Source organism: Ictalurus punctatus, chromosome 8 (genome assembly GCF_001660625.3).
Source record: "Ictalurus punctatus breed USDA103 chromosome 8, Coco_2.0, whole genome shotgun sequence".
Classification (NCBI taxonomy): Eukaryota; Metazoa; Chordata; class Actinopteri; order Siluriformes; family Ictaluridae; genus Ictalurus; species Ictalurus punctatus.
Window position 1 is genome coordinate 2,350,288 of NC_030423.2, and position 19,818 is coordinate 2,370,105.

A 19,818-nucleotide genomic window follows, 5' to 3' on the forward strand; every position below is an offset into this window, starting at 1 on the left:
CTTAATCAGTATATCGATCTTAAACAGTTCACAGTATTTCCGAGTACTCTCCTCCGCCGAGCGTAGTTATCAGTGCCATCTTGTGGTGTCTTCAAATTAAATCGCTTCCAGGTCAGAAAGCTGCCCCGGGTCACACCGGGAGCACCTTCTTTTCGATTTGATCAACGGTAATTCACCTCAAACGTTTGGCAAAATGCGTCTTACCTAAAAATGACATTTCAGTAAGTGTCCACGGTCCACGATGAAAAGGTTTCATTTGCCCTTTCGTGTTACATAAATCAGATCTGTGCTGCAGTGACTTTGCTGAGAACGGCTTCTTGTGTGAACAGGTACAACACTGAAGGACACGTCGTCAATGTCACCTTTCCAACTGCGGAAGTCAGCAGTTTCCACAACAGCTTGGAGAAGTCAGTCCGGGTAGAAGTAGACAGCTCCAACTCGGAGAACTTCATTACAGTCACTAACTTTTCCTCCTCTGACACCATTTTTACAATTCGCCAAGGTATGCCTCTCAACCAGCCATGACTTGTCATGTATAACTAATGCGTGTTAACCCCTCAAATCTATATGATGTCACGTATGTCCTTTTGCGAGTGTTGGTATCTTCATCGTTCTCTATTATAGTACTCCACAATAGCTTTTTATTGAGTATACAATTTACGCATCCAAAAAAACAACAACAATCAAGACACTGTCAAAACATTCTAATCGCGATAAGAAAATAGCGCATTTTGTTTGTATTTTGTTCTTTTACCCTAGACACTAGGTGATATCTAGCATATGGTTAAGCTACACATTACAGGACATTGTGTATAATGTAAATAATTGTGTGTGGCAGGAGTTTGCAGTTTGATATTTATTTGTTTTAAAATCAATCAATCAATCAATCAATCAGTAGGAAAGAAATACTATGTAACTGTGTGGGTGTGTGGGTGTGTGGGGGTGGTTGTGGGGGGGGGTAATACCTTTGAGGTCTACTAATTTCTTTCTTATTGATAATACTATTTGTTTAGATGGTCCTGCATCTTGATAATAAATGAAACATCTTTATTCTTTATCTTTATTTGAATACATGTTCGGTGTGCAGACAAGTCACCACACTTCATTCTGTTCAAAAGTATTCTTCCCAGAATTCAATATGCCAGGACTTCTTTCCCCAGAAACCATTTTCCAGTTCATTAGCACAGAGTATAGCCAGCACGAGTGCCTTTTTAACGACGGCGTGGTTGTGATCGGACTGCTAGAGCAGATATTCCTTTTCTTTATGTTGTTTCTTTAGCTTGCCAGGACATTTAGTACTTGGTTCAGTATTCCAGGCAGAGCTGTCGAAGGCCACTCTAAGGTGCGGGATATGTTTTTTGCTATCAGGGACGTTGGCACGTAGTCATGTGAAAAAATGACGTTTGGCTTTTTGGACATGTCTGGACAAGCAAACAATTGATTATCTCAAGAAAAGGTGCCTATTAATGAAGTTGATACAGTATAAACTTGAAGAAAACCACAAAGAAAATGAACTTTTTCAATCCTTTATTCAACAGAAATATGAATAGATGTGATATTCTTTTGTGGAAAAAATAAGTACACACTCGACCTCCGGAGCTAGTATTACCACCTTTAGCAGAAATAACTTCCTGTAGGCGTCGTGTGTAATTGTCCATGCAGTATTCTTTTGAGGGTTTTCTTGCATGCACTGCACTTTACAAATCCCTCCACAAAAGTGAAATCGGATTTAAATCCGAAGGTCATTCCATAACCCTCAATTTCTTGTTTTTGAGACATTCCTTGGTGGATTTGCTAGCGTGCTTAGGATCATTATCCCGTTGCAAGGTCTACTTTCGGTTCAACTTCAACTTTCGGATAGACGACCTCACGTTGTCTTCAAGCAGTGTTTGGTATAATGGAGGATTCATAGTTGATTCAATGAATGCACGCTGTCCAGTCCCTGTGGAAGCGAAGCAACCCCAAACCATAACATTTCCACCACCGTGCTTAACAGTTGGTATGAGGTGCTTCTCCTGAAAAGCTGTCTTTGGTCTGCACCAAACATGTCTGATGGTATTGTGACCAAACAACTATCCAAAGATTCGTCTGTCCAGAGCACATTATTCCAGAAGGCCTGGTCTTTGCCTATATGCTCATTGGTCTTTGCCTATATGCTCATACTAGCAGATCCTGTGATGAAATTTTGGAGATCATTTTAAATCCCTTGCCAGACTAGGGATCCATAACATTTACATAGGCATCCCATAACAAAAATTTCTGAAGGCCTTACAGAACTCTTTAGATACAAAAACAAACAAACAAACAAACTAAATATTTCCATGGGGTGTACTTATTTTTTCACACTGCTGTACTTTTTTTTTTTTTTTTTTTTTAATCAATATTATGTGTGCTACCCTGCTAAATAATGTTCCAAAAGGTAGTCAAAGGGAACTTAAGCAAAATCTACTCATCACATTCTCCGAGTAGAATTAGATTTAATATATCGTCACCAGGAGGTGCTGCTGTCTTACAGGGATTATGGGTTTCAGTCACGTCAAACGCAAGAATAGCTGAATGTGACTTGTGATCAAACAAGCACTGCTGTGCCACTGTCTTCCCAATTAGCAATGACATCACTCAGGCATTGTGGTGTGGGCATGCTGTGGTGAGGTATACATGCTACCTGGGTACCACTACTGAAATAATGAATCTCACCAAGGATAGTCTGGCTTCAATAAGCAAGATTGATCAGGAATTCTGACTATTTCTATGTAGGTCCTGATCATTAAATTCCTTTCACATATCCCTCACCCTAACCCAAATTTCTCCTGAATAATTTCCTATAGTAATTCAAAAATATTAATATCCTTTCAGATGAACAGCTTAAAAATCTGCTCAGATTTAACTCGGGTTAAACGAACACCGATAGTTTGGCATTTTTACTCCGTACGATCGTTTGTGGTAACACAGAGGGGTGTACTTACTTTTTTTCCACGTGACTGTTTATACATACATATATGCATATAGATACATTCAAAGGATTAATTCATTGCTGCACTTCCTGTGAGAATATTGTGCAGAGTTGTGAAGCAACGGGCCCCGTCTAAAAGAAAAAGAAAGCAAGCACAAGTGGAAACGTTTTTTCTTCGTATATTTCTGACAGAACATTGGCTGTAGTACCAACCCTCAAAAACGTGTGTAATTTGGCTTTGTGTGCAAGCACGGAGATGAAGAGAAAATCAGAAGCGTCTCTGTTTGCAAAGAACAAGCAACACCTTAGCCGGGTTCACCACTCTTTTGCATGAACTTGTGTTTGTACTGTGCTGTTTTCACACGTTTACCACTCCTGTTGCAGAACACGCACAGAGCACGTACCGTGTGAGCACCGATGGCTCTTTCCATGTGACCTTCGCCAGTGGCATGGGCGTGACACTTGTTACTGAGCCACATGTGTCAGCTGGGACAGTCAACCCAGCAGTGAGCAGGTGCAACATCACACTGCCCAGCGAGCACAATCCGAGTCTGATCGAATGGAGACAGCGGCAAGAGCAGACAAAGACCAACCACACGACCTATGAGTGCAAGCTGCGAGTATGCATTATCAGTAAAAGTGTTTATCTGTGACTCATCAGCATGCTATACCACAGACCACCTATCACCCAGTGAGAGGTTTAAAAAAAAAAAAAAAATTTTTTTTTTTTTATAATCACCAGGCTCAAGAAAAAGTCCGCTTTAATGTTTACTCCATGTAATACGATGTCAGGTTCATATGTCGAAACGGTAAACAACTATTCCCATACGAGTCCCATCTCTGAGTTCGTAGTAATTGGGACAAAAACAGGGTCACAAACTTCTGTTATAGATCATTTAATGGAAAGGGCAAATAACAAATGTCAGCTAGTTCCGTTTGTGGTGAATGGAAAGAAGGAGTGACTGATACATGCGAAGAAAAAAACAAAACAAAACTCTGAGCCTTTAGTTAGTCGTTTTTTATTTTATTTTATTGCTTGATTTACTAGGCTTTGTATAGGATTGATCGATTGCTGTCTGGTCTATAGCGTGCGTTCTCGAAGCTATTTAAGATACGGATTCTCAGTGGATAATCGTTATCGACCGAGTCATTATCTCAAGGTTTGGTCTAATCCGGGTAAATACAAAAAAAAAAAAAAAAAAAAAAAAATCAGCCTATACAACCTTTCTGGCTTTTGTCCCTTATCCTCCTGTTGTTGTGTTTATCATCAGGCTCATAACAGAAATCTGCTGTCCATAGACTTTGACCATGCCACACGTTTGGGCAAGATCTATGATGACCATCGCAAATTTACTTTAAGGATTCTGTACGACGAGCTGGGCCGGCCCGTTCTGTGGTCACCCGGTAGCAAATACAATGAGGTGAACGTCACTTACTCGGCTACAGGCCTCATCACCGGCATACGACGTGGAAACTGGTCTGAAAAATTGGAATATGAAAATGGTAGGATGGCGTCTAGAACGTGGGTCAACGGCAAAATCTGGAGTTACTCGTTCATGGAGAAGGTACCGTGATCTTTTCCTTTTTCCTTTCTCGAAGTTAGAGGTTATGCGTGAGCATCTCGCTTTACTGCACATCCTTTTCCTTTGTGGAAATATCGCAAATGCAAATGTGGGAAATTTGTTTTTATAGTCATTGTGCTACGGCGGTAATTAACAGTTGATGATGAGTCATAGGGTGCATGGTGCATGCTTTCAGAATGACTCTATAATAAATCCCTGTGCAAACTTATATTAAAAATATTCATTAAACATCGCCTTATATGTTTCTGAAGACAACGCAAAGCCATTACATGGCACATATAAGACGGCTGCGCAAATTTGTGGTAGTCCAGCATCGAATTAATACTACTTTGAAACAGATCTCTCTCTCTCTGTCTCTCTCTCTCTCTCTCTCTCTCTAGTCTGTTATACTCCAGTTACAAAGCCAACGGAGATACATTTTCGAGTATGACCAAACAGATCGGCTTCTGGCCGTGACCATGCCGAGCATGGTACGTCACAGCCTGCAGTCCATGCTGTCAGTGGGCTACTACAGAAACATCTACAGTCCTCCAGACAGCCGAGCTCACACCATTCAGGACTTCACCCGTGACAGGCGTTTGCTCCAGACGCTCCACCTGGGCTCAGGCCGCCGCGTCCTCTACAAATACACCAACCAGGCTCGTCTGTCTGAGATCATCTATGACACCACACTGGTCACGTTCACCTATGATGACTCTTCGGGAATGATTAAAACCATCCACCTCATGCAAGATGGCAGCGTATGCACCATCAGATACAGGCAAACAGGTGTGCGTGCTTTATTTACGAACGCCAGTCACACCTACTGACAAAATACTCAAAAATATATACCTTTCTTTTGCATGTTTGTTGTTTCGATACATGGTGATTAATTAGGACTCCACATAACATGATTTAAAAAAAATTTTTTTTTTTAAATCTACAGTATGAAACCAGGTTATAGTAACATGTTTACTATACTGAAATAATAATAATAATAATAAAAAAAACACACTTTTGTTTGGGCAGAGTGCCCAAAATCACCAGCACGGTAGTTCACTTTGTCTAACATTTAAAGTGGATAAACTGTGCTAATTAACTAGACCTTTTTTTTTTTGGTACCATTACTGAATTTTATTAGAATATATGCCCATAATATATACCTTGTTATTCAAAGGCCCTTGTTTACAGCCTTCGATAAATATCTTTTGCTCATTTTATATGCTCGTAAACAAATTGCAGTAAACATTCCCTGTGTAAGTACAATTTAAGGGTCCATAACTTTAATAACTTAAGCAGAAATATTAGGCCGATCATTGCTGTCATGCAGCATCAATCTTAATTAAGAGCGGGTTGGGGGGATTAGTACATTTTGCGGAGCAGCAGTAGATCTCTAAACCGGCGATTCATGGTATCAGTAAACAGGTTCCTTGAGTTAAGGAGTTTTGCATCCTATGTAACAGTCCTAGAATAATTTCCCCTTAGCCGGTTGAAGCTAATCTCTGCGCCCCAGCGCCCTTGCTGACTGGTTTATCATTTTGTCCTCTGAACCATTTGGGTTTAACCTTAGCTTTAACTGATCTAATTTCACTCAAACAAAATGGGCCTTTTGAAAGCGGAGATAATGTTAATTGTGGAATGAAATAAGCAAACAGCGGCGGAAAAGGGCAAGGCAATAAATTTAGCTTAGTCGAATGGGTTCCAGGAAATGGTCGAATGCTAAAACAAGCATTTGATCTTGAGTTTTAAATACAGTCTTGAATACATTTTAGAGCAAACCGTGATTGTAAATGTGAAGAACTAGTTTTTAGGACTTGTGGGGAAATCCGACGATGTTTTCGGTCATATTCATGCAGGAATAGAGAGAATTCTAACACAAACTACACACTAAATCACGACCGTACGTGCCTGTATTTCACGTGCTCATTTAGACTGAATCCATTTTTTCCAGGCCCCCTGGTTATACGTCAGATCTTCCGATTCAGCGAGGAGGGCTTGGTGAATGCTCGCTTTGACTACAGCTATAACGGTTTTCGAGTCACCAGCATGCAGGCCATGATCAACGAGACCCCTCTTCCCATCGATCTTTATCGTTATGTGGATGTATCCGGACGCGTCGAGCAGTTTGGAAAGTTCAGCGTTATAAACTATGATCTTAATCAGGTCATCACGACCCACGCCATGAAGCACACCAAGATATTCAATGCCTACGGGCAAGTAGTGGAGGTACAGTATGAGATCCTCAAATCGATCGCCTACTGGATGACGGTGCATTATGACAACATGGGCCGCACTGTCGCTTGCGAAATCCGGGTTGGTGTGGATGGCAACATCACACGATATTCCTACGAATACGATGCTGACAGCCAGCTCCAGAGTGTACTGATAAATGAACGCCCCCAGTGGCGCTACAGCTACGACCTGAACGGTAACATCAACCTCCTCAGCCATGGCACAAGCTCCAGACTCACGCCGCTTCGTTACGATCTCCGTGACCGCATCACCAGATTAGGTGAAATCCAATACAAAATAGATGACGATGGATTTCTCCGCATGAGGGGCAACGACATCTTTGATTACAACTCCAATGGGCTCCTCATACGTGTCTACAATAAGCTTTCAGAGGAAAGCATCCAGTACCGCTATGACGGGCTCAGCAGGCGTGTTTCTAGCAAGTCCAGCACTGGGCACCACCTGCAGTTCTTCTACGCAGATCTATCTAATCCCACAAGAGTAACGCATATGTACAACCACAGCAGTTCTGAAATCACCTCCCTCTATTATGACCTTCAAGGCCACATCATCGCGATGGAGCTAAGCAGTGGCGAGGAGTATTACGTGGCCTGTGACAATACCGGCACTCCACGAGCTATCTTCAGAAGTTCTGGAGAAATGATCAAGGAGGTCCTGTACACTCCTTATGGGGATATTTATCAAGACTCTAACCCATCATTCCACTTGATTATTGGATTCCACGGTGGACTTTACGATCCTTTCACGAAGCTGATTCATTTTGGGCGAAGGGACTACGACGTCGTTGCAGGCAGGTGGACGACACCTGACTACAACTTGTGGGCCGAGCTCAGTGCCGACCCAAAGCCTTTCAATCTCTACACGTTTAAAAACAATTGCCCAGTGGGAAATATTGAAGAAGTTACTCAGTTCACGTCAGGTAAAATAGCATTTCATGTATATTGGCTTGATCATACATTATATACAGTAGTCACTACTGCTATAAGTAAATAATGAAATGACTTTTAGTTTAAAGTCTTCATTTCAACCTACTTGGGTTGTTTTGGTTTTTTTTTGGCGAGGTGTGTGTGTGTGTGGGATAATATGCTTTGAAATGAAAACTAAAGATTGCTATTGCTCTAGCCTCAAAAAATCCATCTTGAGCTTTTTCATTTAAGCATTGATTGATTTGAACACATGAAATATATATATATATATATATAATTTTTTTTTTAAATCGTTCTGATATTAGCAGTGGTTGAAATGTTCCAAAATATTCAACTATTGATAAGTAATTTAAATTTACTCTCTGAAGAGTTTTTGAAGGTCTTCGGTGAAGCGGCAATGAAAATATGCGCATACGTTATGTTTTATGGAAACAGACAATTATTTGGGTTTTTTTTTTTTCTCTCCCTGTGTGTTGGTGTAAGCAGATATCGGCAGCTGGCTGAAGCTGTTCGGATTTCAGCTCCATAACGTTGTGCCTGGCTTTCCTAAACCCCATGTGGAAGGCATGGAACAATCTTATGAATTGAAGACCCAAACCAAAACCCAGGACTGGGACACGAGTCATGTAAGCGTTTGGACACAGTATAATCATATTAGCAGTGAGCACACTTCTCGATGTGTCTTGTAGTCATTTAAGTAGTGTTCATTTTGCTTTAAGTATAATTGATGGAGCGAAAATGAAAAGGGCCCTTTCCACAGCACCCCACAATGAGGTCACCCACCCCCAGCACCCCAGCACCCCGGGGAGACCCATCCCACCACGGCCCATCAGAGATAATAACTGAATTCACACAAATGAACCAGTTCGGAAGTTTAAATACGCTTGTTTCTTAATACTCTGTGGTGTTACCTGGATGAACTGTTCTTATCTCCTGGGATTTTTATCATACAACAGTGTCTAGATTTTAAACCGAATGGTGCAATACACATCCATTGAGCAGTGGCTCTGCTATGTGGAAAATGCCTTGTTGAGACGTTAAGGCTGACAGGACGTCCACGACGACTCAAGCAACCAGTCTTTACGTCCATGCTGAGCAGAAAAGCATCTCAGACTACACATGCCTTAGAGGCGACCGGGCTGGGACAGCGGAAGACCTCATTAGGTTCCACTCCTGGCAAACAAGAACAGGCTTCGGAGAGTACAGTAGGCACCAGGTTCACGTAAATCGGAGAGGGAAAGATTGGAAAAACATCACCTTGTCTTTTTCCGATCTCCAACTGTACGTCTGACACCAACGACCATGCCAAGGACAGAGCCACCGAGATCACATTTTTCCCCACTATGAAGTTTGATGTGAACGTTAACTGAAGATACTGTACTGACTACATGTACGTGCATGATTTTATGCATCGCCGTGCTGCCACGTGATTGCTTGATTAGCTAATGACATGAATGACTAGGATTACAGTGGTAGGGGTCCGGATAAAACGGCCGATGAGTGTATATCTTCAGTACTTTTGTGCCAGTTTGTCTTTAATTCATTCAGTCTTCTTTACTGTAAAGACAGTTTAGTCTTTACTCATTTTTTTCAAATGCTATAATGCTGTCTATATTGTCATAGATATTGATATTTCATATCGTAGCAAATGAGATGGCAGATTGTGTTAGATTCTTATGTTGTTGGGACGCCGTCTGTACTTTGAGAGAATCCATTTATTGATTTTTGTTGTAATTATATTCCAAATTTAGACCTGTGCTTTCTTCTTGTGCTCTTAGGTTGTTCTGGGTATTCAGTGTGAGCTACAGAGGCAACTAAGATCCTTCATCTCCTTAGAAAGGTTACCGATGACTCAGTCCATCCGCTGCCTGAACCAACGTTTGGACCAGACACCTCTTTTCTCGACCCTCCCTACCATTTTTGGCAAGGGCATAAAATTCTCCGTAATGAATGGGGTTGCTTTGGCTGACATCATCGGCGTTGCTAGTGAGGATAGTCGGCGCCTGGCGACTATCGTCCACGGTGCTGTCTACCTGGAGGGTCTGCACTACACCGTGGATGGGCGAGACACGCACCACTTTGTCAAGTTTGGGCAACTAGAGGACGACCTTATTGTGATGAGCGGCGCTGAGGGACGTGTCCTGGAGAACGGTATCAATGTGACGGTGACACAGATGACATCGATGGCCGGTGGAAGGACCAGACGCCTGGCAAACATCCAGCTCCAGTCGGGGGCGCTAGGCCTGAACGTGCGCTATGGCGCCTCAGCCAGTGAGGCCAGAGAACATGTGTTGGAGCTGGCAAGGGAGAGAGCAGTGGAGCAGGCATGGGCACGCGAACAGAGCAGGCTTCTCAGTGGAGAGGGTGGCAGCCGAGCATGGACCGAAGCTGAGAAGCAGCAACTGCGTTCGAGTGGGAAAGTGTCTGGCTACGATGGCTATTTCGTACTGTCAGTAGAACAGCATCCCGAGCTAGCCGACAGTGCTAACAACATTCATTTTGTGAGGCAAAGCGAAATAGATACAAGGTAACGGTGGTACAAATGCCGCCTTCTGGCCCTTTCACCAAAGACTGCCCCTTTCTAGATTAATCAGACTCTTTATATTATAACATAAAATGAGATTTGCAGGAAGCAAGCCTCATCCGCCTTTAATTGTGACAGAATGATGGTATTTTATTATTGTTCAGGGTAGAGTTTCTACGTAGCACAAGCAGTCTTTTTTTTTTTTTCCCGTTCTTTCTCCTCCTCGCCGTGGCTTAGCCTTTTCTATGTGAAGCGAATTTTTTTTTCTTTCTTTTTCTAAATATAGTATTGTTTCTTAATTCTTCACATTTATAAACCTGTAAAGATAAAAACAAGACACAGAATCGATATTGCATTATCCTTGTATCATTTTAGTTGTCACTTTACATAGGACACCTCCACGTAACAGAGTTGGACTTTTGTGCAAAAGAGGCCTTGCAAATGGAGCACGATACGAAATAACGAGGTGACGAAAGAACAGGCCACAGAGAAATCCGTACCGAATAAGGCGTCGGATTAGGCAGGTTATTATCGTCGTTATTTTTCGTAAAAGTACGGACATGAAACGGATATTGTACATACGCACTGAAAATGTAGATGGTTTAAAAAAGAAAGTGCTGAAAACTTTTCATATATGTTGTCATCCGTCATGAAGTATTAATATGACTAGAATTTTTTTTATTATTATTATTATTATTATTATTATTATTATTATTATATATGCTATGAACATATCTGCCCTGGAAATCAGATATTAATGAGTTTAAGATAACTTCATTAAAGCTATTATGTGTATATTACTGTATTATGATACCTCGTTTTTTTTTTTTTTTTTTCCAAACATCTGTCCTTTTTTTCAGTAACGTGCAGTGAAAATGAGCGTTCATGAACACTTTTCCAATTCTGACACCGTACAGCACAACACATTTTCGAGAAGAAAAAAAAAAACAAAAAAAATCCGACTCGCCGTTAAAAATCACTATAGCCTGACGCTTTTTCTCTGCAACGAGGAGACACGCCCGATGTTAGACTGACGTGTCTCGCTCAGGGGTCTTTGATATTGGACTCTTTCACTTTGAGCTGGCGTTTGATGCGTGTGTGGAAATTTCCCCCAAGTCAGCCCCTACTAACACAGCACCGACTGATTGTGAGTTACTATTTAAAAAGTTTGTCCGGGTGACGCAGCAGCTCAGGGACGTCTGATTATGCAGGCTTTTATTCTTCTTCTCTGTCTCGATCGATTAAAAAAAAAAAACAAAACAAGAACTCTTGTAATTTTTAAAATCCTGCTCAGTATAACTTTAAACACATTGATCCCTCAGAGAAACAGCTCCTGGACCCGTGTAAGCCTGAGACTAAAATCATAGGTCAACTGAACGGCACATTTTTAATGCGGTGAAGAAAAAAATATATACAACTGGAAATGAATCACTGCAGGAGGATATAAATGACACAGTTATGTGGGTATGAGACAGCCCACCTGCATCTCACAGAGTTCTTTCATGTGGTCCCAATACGCTGCCTGCAGAAGTTCATTTACATACTTCCTATTTACATAAAACCTACCTGTGAGTTTTCTCATTTGGTAAATATTATATGTGGTTATGTATTTATCGAGGACAACGATATAATATTACATTTCCGTGAGTGGCGAAAGTATGTAAACCTTTTGCTTGCAGTATGTGGTGTGACCCTGTTGTGCAGCAATAACTGTTCCTGAAGAACAGTTCCTGAAGTCGACGTGTCGGAAGCAGGAAAAATGGATGATGGCTAGACGATGGATGATGGCTAGACGACTGGGTCGGAGTAGCTCCAAAATGGCGTGGGGTGTTCCCGGTGTGTACTGGTTAGTACCTACCGAAAGCGGTCCAAGGACGGACAACCGGTGAACATAATACCGGAAATGTCATGAATCGAGCTGGAAGAGGACGCGCGTCTATATCGTCTCGACGCACTGTGAAGAGGACGGGTCGAGCGGACGGAAAATCTCCAGGGATCACAGCTGGAGAGCTGCAGATGTTAGTGTCTTGAGGTCAGAAAGTCTCCAAAACTACAATGTGAAGTCACCGACATCACCGCAAGCTGTTTGGAAGGGTTTCGAGAAAAAAAGCCTCTACTCTCATCCAAAAACAAACTCGAGCGTCTTCAGTGTGCAGACACTACTGGAACTTCAAATGGGATCGGGTTCTGCGGTGAGATGAAATTAAAATAGAGCTTTTTGGTAATAAACACCAGAGGTGGTTTTGGTACACAGAGAGGTAGCCGTATGGAAAAGTACCTCATGCCCACGGTTAAATATGGAGGTGGATCTTTAATGTTTTGGGAATTTTGTTAGGATCCATGGCATCATGGACTCCATCAAATATCAACAGATATTAAATGAAAACCTGACCGCCTCTGCCAGAAAGCCGATATATCTTCCTGTTTGGCTGATAGCACATAACTACATCCTTCCTTATTCTGCCCACTCAGACGTGAAGCGAGCATCTGACAGACATTAAAGCGATCAGTCATCGTTCGCTTTTTAACGTGACGTTTATGTGAAGTCACACGCAGCAACACTCCGGCGTGTAACAAAGTCTAGTACCGTGAGATCCACAGCCCAGCGGTAGCAAACAGGCTCGTGATGAGCTCCTGTGGGGATACAGACATGCATGTAATAAACAAATTCAAACAAAACTGATTGAACATTTAAGTTAAGAGTCTTTCCCAAGGGCTCAACAGTGGTAGCTTGGCTGGGGTAGCTTGAACTCCTGACCTTCTGATCAGTAACCCAGAGCCGCTAACCACTGAGCCACCACTGCCCCCTATTACTAAAGCAACTATGTGAGATTTATGAGGAACTATGTACTGTAGATAAAAATACATGGAATTACACACTATTTTTGTCTTTCCTTAATGAGTGAGAATTGGTCCGATTTGTTCATTATATTCCTTATAAATGTTACCGTTAAACTGCTACCGGATTAAAGCACTAATTATTTATATGGTTGGAAAATTAAATAATACATAAGTTTTTAACTAAAATGTATTTTCTGTTTTATTCTGCTAGATGTCTGGCTAAACAAAATCCTCTATGGGAGTACATTATTGAGCCAACACCAGGGAATTGTACTATTATATTACATAAATATTATGCACAATAAATGGTCATTTAGTTTCACCTATTTTCTTTATGTCTAATTTACTGTAAGTAAATTTGTGTAATATCTGCCTCATATCGGCCAATCTGCCACATTGCTGTCCGGATATCGGCATTGGGCATTAAACAACCCATATCGGTTCACGACTAGTTCCATCGTCAATAAAGATTAGTGAGAATGTTCCAAAAGGAGCCATGGCAAAGTCATAACTCCACCTCCACCATGTTTCACAGATGAGCTTGTATGTTTTGGATCATGAGCAGATCCTTTCTTCCTCCACACTTTGGCCTTTCTATCACTTTGGTAGAGGTTCATCTCGGTTCCAGAATTTTTCTGGCTCATTCTGTATTTCTTTGCAAATTCCAATCTTTCCAATTCTCACTGCTAATGAGTGGTATGGCTTCTATATTTCTGCTCTCAAAATCTTCTTCGAACGGTGGGTGGTGATAGCTCCTCCCCTGCCCTGTGGTGGTTGTTGGAGATGTCACGGACTCTTGTTTGTGGAGGGTTTTCCCCCCACAGCGTTTCTGTGACCAGCTGTCGTTGGTTTCTTTGGGCCGTCTGTTCGGTGTCAGTACACCAGCGGTTTCTTTCATTTTCAGGACATTCCAAATTGCTCTATTGGCTACGCCAATGTTTCTGCAACGCCTCTGATTGGTTCCCCCCTTTTTCTCAGCTTTAGAATGGCTTGCTTTTCTCCCTTAGACAGCTCTCTGAAATTCATGGTGGCTTATCCATTTTTAACAACGAATGCAGCGTTCACAGCTGAAACCGAAGGTAAAACCAAGAGTACTATAGACGTTCAGAGCTCTTGATTGTACAAACAATCAATCTAACAGGACACACCCGGAGAACAAGAAACACCTTGTCAGTCGCGTGTTCCAATATTTTTGCTCACCGAAAAATGGAGTGATCTGATAAAAATGTTCTGGGTCATGTAACACATTTACATATAATATAAATAAACCTGATATAAAAGCTGGAATTCTAAACTCTCTTCTCATATTCGTATATACACAGATGTGGACAAATTTCTTGGTGCAGCTCATTGAAACAGTGCTTTATAACTCCTTAAAAGTGAGTCTTATTTATACCTGCATGCCTTCGGTATGTTTTAGAGTGAAGCAAATAAACTGTTGGTTAGAGCGGCCCAGTCAATCACCTGACTCGAATCCGATTGAACAAGATTTAAAGACGATATGTTTAGAAGAACGGACCGAAAATCACACCTGAATGCCGCGGCGCGTTCATTTCTTCATACAGGAAGCGTCTCGACGCCGTCGATACAAACAAAGGTTTCTCCACTAGGTGTTAATTACGTCTCACTTAGCGTGTTCGGTACTTTTTTCCCCGTCTCCTTCCCGTGACTTTATTACACACGACTTCATTTATGGGCTTTAACGTTGTGAATTCTTTCTATTTCCAGGTTTCTTGAGTGAATACCAAAGTCTGGTGAAAATTTCATGTCAATAGCCTGATTGGAAAATATATTCACTGAATGTATATTTATAGTTGTCTTTCCATTGTACTAATCGTGTTTGGTTTTTTTTTGTTGTTTTTGTTTTTCTCACAGTGTAATTTTAAGACATGTTACATCATTATTTTGCTTCCACACTGACATGAATCTGATCAAGTACCTAAATATTAATTGTGGTCAATAGCACACGTCCATGACGGACGTGAAAAACCTCAATGCGCTACTTACCGCACGGCAAGATTTATTTATTTATTTATTTATTTACATTTGGCTTGCAACCCTGGTAACCTCAACGAGGCTTCCGATATCTGCTTTTTCTCGTCTCACCGCTGAAGCCACTGATGGCTATATGTAAACGCCAGAATCCATGAATATCCATGAGGATGAGAAATAACTGAAAATGGGCTATTTTGATTTCATACAATGAGGCTGATTTCACCCATGAGCACTGACACCAGCAGAGAATTGAGAGTGCTGTTGCTAGGAGACGAGGTGCTCTTCCTGTGGAGCTCGTCTGGTTTGTGCAGATTGATGCAAAGCCATGTGCTCAAAATCGCATGTCTGTATACACTCATGTACGTACAGGCAGTGTTTTTTTGTTTGTTTGTTTGTTTGTTCTTTTCTCCGTTAAAACATCTTCTAATCAGATGCGTTTTAAAGACATCCTCAGAAAACATATGCAAGATACGACCGGGATCGTTTTGTCGTCTACACAGACGCACAGCCAGTTACACAACAGCTTGATTTATTTGTATTTATTTTCCATTTCTTATCGCATTCATATGCACAATTTTTAGGTTTCGCTTACTATAGTACCCAGCTCGAAGGAACACATTAATAACATCACGACCTATTCCACAATCACAAATTATTTACTCTTCTGTTTGTTTGTTTTTTAGACAAATGTAAAATACATTAAAAAAAATAATAATAATAAAATAAAAAACATTAAGAAAATTCCGTGTATGGATTTTAAAGCCTGTTAGAATCAAGAGTACACCAGGAAAAAAGAAGAAAGAAAAAAAAAGTCAAGAATCCATATTCAATAAGAATAAGAATAAGAAAAGAAAAATCATAACGAGTGTCAATATGTTTCAGTTTCTTCTTCTATGTGTTCGTGCTGTTATAATGATTCTGAACAGTCACAGGGTAGAGTAGGGGAATAGCAATGCCTTGGTCTGGTTTCTCAAAAGCGCTTATCAAATTCTTCACTTTACGAAACAAGCGTTTCTGTTGCCCAGGTGCTGTCTGTAAAAATCACAAATAGAAAGCATTGTTATTTTAGACTTTTAACTTTATTGATTGTATTATTATTATTATTATTATTAGTAGTAGTAGTAGTAGTAGTAGTAGTATTATACTGGCTATTTATAAAAAGCAAAACAAAAAGCAAACTAGTAATCTGGGCACAGCCTGAGGTTTATGCATTTGTATGAAAAAAAAAAAAAAAAGTCACTCGGTGCATAGGAGTGCATTCCCCGAACTGCAAAGCTTGCTGACGTACTATTTTTTTTATTCATTTCCCTTTATAACGATTTATCTAAGCCTGAATTCAAAGCCACCACATATGCCCACGATGGAACCTGTTTCCTCATGTATTCAAGCTGATGCATATCACTACTAAACAATGCACTCTGTTATTTTAAGATCGTAACGCATGACTTTACGACTTCTATCACGCTTCTTCATACTTTTTTGGTCACCAGACTTCAAAGGCCTTTTAACTGTAGCAACTTCCAGCTTGTCAAAAGTTTCTCTTTTTCGGCTAGGAAACAACGACTTATTACAATTATTTATCTCATTGTATAGAAGCTGCATTGAGACCTGTACAGTAAAAAACAACAAAACGACAACAACGACAACAACAACAAAACATGTTTCATTCATGTAAAGAATGTTTGCATTTCTTTTGGTAGGCAGCTGGTTTAATCCCAAATTCTGAAAAGTACAACATACTGTACGTTCGTGCATTCGAAGGAAGCTATGAGGTTTTAGTGATGGCTTTAATTTATATATATATATATATATATATATATATATATATATATATATATATATATAGAGAGAGAGAGAGAGAGAGAGAGAGAGAGAGAGAGAGAGTCTAAATTGTTTTTGGCATGTTAATATATTCTTCCATTATTTACTAGGAGGCAAAAACAAACAAACAAACAACAACAACTACAAACTAGGTCGTATAAAATGAAAAGCTAGTTTCTGAGGCACATCTTTCTGAGCGGCATACCTTGAAAGCACGGAAAAACGATCCAAGTCCAGCCTAAAATGTTTCATCGCCGCTGTCATATATCTTTTTTGAATTCTCCCCCATTCACATTAAAATACCATCTACTAAATGTTTCTAAAAGACTCGTTTGTTTCAATTCTTAAAATCTGATTCATTTCTATCCGACTGCTCTGACGTGCTTTTGTAGATAACTACTACAGAAACGTGGTTTTTCTTTCTTTCTTTCTTTCTTTCTTTCTTGTTAATAGGTCAAATCTTTACATTTACAACAAACACATGCGGAGTACTGAGTCGAAACAACAAAAGCAGGTTCTCATACACAAGAGATGGGGGGAAAAACGCTCACCTCTGCTGCCCAGGAGCCTGCATTGTTTTGCTGTAAGCGGTAAGTGTAGACACTGCCATCACACCTGTCAATGAGTGCAATGGCAAAGCAACACAATTTAACATGACATATATGTATATATATATTTGTGAGTGTGTGTGTGTCTATATATATTCATACACACTCACAAAATCTTTTAAGTCATGTGTTACTGAGTGATCCAAATTTCAAGAAGAATGCATATAATCATCACCACGAATGCCCCGAGTTACTGCAATTGAAGGAAATTTAAGGGAAAAGGCTGGTGTTTCTAGTGAACTTACAGGACACAGAGGCAGTAAGCACCAGGGACGGTTTCGCTGTCTCGGATTAAGTAGCTGCCATCCTTGCCCGCCTGACCCAGGCGCCTCTCGCACGTCTCTCGGCTGATGGCCCCATGATATACAGACAGCGATTCCATCGTGCCGCTTGTTGTGGTTCTCTGCCTTATCTCAGTAGTACCAAGAGGTAGTGGTTCCTTCTACGGGAAATGACGTGAAAGGCAGGAAATCACACCAAAGACAAAAGATGTTTTCCGCAAGAAATGTTTATGCTGGTGAGGAAAATGTCAGTTAAACTGTTTTGGGTGTGCACTTGAGGTGAGATAAAGCACACTTTGTTTCAGTAAAGGAGGCGTTTGTGTGATTTATTTTCCCAGGATTTACTACAAGTCTTAATCGTGCATGAGAAACGAGGACGGGTTGCACATATTCTACCTCGAATATATCGTGATTTTGAAAATTAGCACTGCCATTATGGGTAGTTGGAAAGCTCTTGCGTAACGCACTGGAATATTATTGTCCATGTCTTAATTTCGCACTGAGTTCTGGAGTCGTATATATATATATATATATATATATATATATGTGTGTGTATATTTCTTAGAACGTAGGCCAGAATAGGAAAGGAAGGAGGCCTCTATGCTTTGAAAGTAATAATAATAGTATTTCTGTACGTTCCCGGATCTTGTATAATCGATTTAGTGTTTCGAGAATAAAAGAGGAACCGGAGAATCTTTTCCGGGACGTTTTTCTCGAAATAGACTTTGAAAAAAAATCCACGGAACTACGTCGAGTTCTGTCCGGCGTCTGTCCTGAATTTGGGATCGTTTGGGAAGATGTCTTTCGGGACGCGGGTTTCCCACATCAAACTGAAATTTAAAACAATTTTTCATTTTGAGTCACGTGAGCCGTACAGATCTCAACATGGCACACTGACACATTTATTTCTTTTACGAGACAGATTTCAACGATTTGCTCGAAATTTCATCTGACGCCTTAATATATATATATATATATATATTTAAAACCTTATTTTAAAAATGTGATGCACGTGGGATTCCCATAACGAGCGTAATTCCTTATCATTAAGCGGTTCGTGATGTCTAAAACGTGATTTTATGATGAAATGGCGCGATTTTTGTCAGTTTTGAACCATTGTGAAATTCATATTAAAGGTGAAGTCAATGAAGATAGAAGTCAGAAGCTTTTCAGAATATTTGTTTTTAAGTTCTGGGAGTTTAAATTAAAATATTAGTTCCCAGGAGAAACCTCGCTCTGTGTGACGTCTCGGGCTCTGAAAACTCATGATGTGGACCACAAACATCTAACCATTTAGGAAAACGAGACATTTCCTTGCCTGTCAGTTCGGAAAGTGAGTACGAATGTTTTGAGGTGTGGATTTGGAGAGAACGCCGGAGGGACGGGCTGGATTTCTTCGAGTTTTGAAAAAGCATCGAATGATTTGTTCTCTATACATTTAATCAGTGACACTGAGATGGAACAGTACTGGTTTAACCCTATCCACAGGAAGAAGAAAAATCCCAGATGCAAGTGGCCTGTCGTGTTTTGTACTTGGTTTTAATTTGTTAATGGATGCAATCTCACTGCTGTTTACTGAGAATGCTGAATTCTTATGAATAATCCCGAGTCCGTTAGACCGAAGATAATCTAAGAAAAAAAAAAAGAAAAGAAAAAGTTGCACTTTAATGCCTACTTATTTTGAAATCTGTTGTATATTGTTCACCAAATGTTACCAGGAGTGTGAATCAGAGGGCAAATAAAAGGTTTGTTTACTTATGCATGAAAACAAACATTAATAGAAATGTGCTTATAGTAAAAGAAAAATGAATGCTTAACCGTTTCTCTTTCTCTCTACGGTACCGTATGACCTCGACAGACTTGCACTTACAGAGCACATCTGCTTCTCACAATCCCGTGCGGCAGAGGACACAATAATGATCAAATGTCTCCCTCTGATGGTTGTAGAAAAAACAGTTTTCTGAGATTTTCTTTGCTAATAGATTGGTTGTGTTTTTAGGGCCCAAGCACTGAAAGTGCGAAAGCCCTATTGTTTTCTTTAGGATTAGTCTTAT

At 40.5% G+C, this 19,818-nt stretch overlaps 3 protein-coding genes across 6 annotated transcripts in view; 1 reads left to right on the forward strand and 2 right to left on the reverse strand.

Annotated features, from left to right (window-relative positions):
- The window catches only part of LOC108268414 (teneurin-1), a 123,969-nt gene extending 110,440 nt beyond the window's left edge, over nt 1–13,529 (forward strand). For both annotated transcript variants that reach the window (XM_047157043.2, XM_047157042.2), the window contains 7 exons: nt 330–502; nt 3,338–3,573; nt 4,225–4,518; nt 4,917–5,304; nt 6,467–7,687; nt 8,181–8,320; nt 9,473–13,529. In XM_047157043.2, coding sequence (XP_047012999.2) covers nt 330–502; nt 3,338–3,573; nt 4,225–4,518; nt 4,917–5,304; nt 6,467–7,687; nt 8,181–8,320; nt 9,473–10,225 — 3,205 coding nt within the window. In that variant the 3' untranslated portion in view covers nt 10,226–13,529. The remainder of the gene's footprint in view (nt 1–329; nt 503–3,337; nt 3,574–4,224; nt 4,519–4,916; nt 5,305–6,466; nt 7,688–8,180; nt 8,321–9,472) is intronic.
- The window catches only part of LOC108269120 (MICOS complex subunit MIC27), a 189,687-nt gene that overhangs the window by 159,342 nt on the left and 10,527 nt on the right, over nt 1–19,818 (reverse strand). The window lies entirely within an intron of this gene.
- Nucleotides 15,579–19,420, reverse strand: sh2d1ab (SH2 domain containing 1A duplicate b). Of its 2 annotated transcripts, XM_053681976.1 has the most exons (4): nt 19,331–19,420; nt 17,729–17,925; nt 17,427–17,490; nt 15,579–16,086 (listed from the first exon to the last, which is right to left on the reverse strand). In XM_053681976.1, exons 2-4 carry the CDS (start codon nt 17,863–17,865, stop codon nt 15,946–15,948), a joined length of 342 nt encoding a protein of 113 aa, XP_053537951.1. In that variant the 5' UTR covers nt 17,866–17,925; nt 19,331–19,420; the 3' UTR covers nt 15,579–15,945.

What these genes read in the sequence shown, in the direction of transcription:
- sh2d1ab (XM_053681976.1), bottom strand. Translation starts at nt 17,865, where the DNA reads ATGGAATCGCTGTCTGTATATCATGGGGCCATCAGCCGAGAGACGTGC. An exon ending in GCTTACTGCCTCTGTGTCCT is followed by an intron (nt 17,491 to 17,728) that starts GTAAGTTCACTA and finishes ACTCATTGACAG; the next exon opens with GTGTGATGGCAGTGTCTACA. An exon ending in CAGGCTCCTGGGCAGCAGAG is followed by an intron (nt 16,087 to 17,426) that starts GTGAGCGTTTTT and finishes TGATTTTTACAG; the next exon opens with ACAGCACCTGGGCAACAGAA.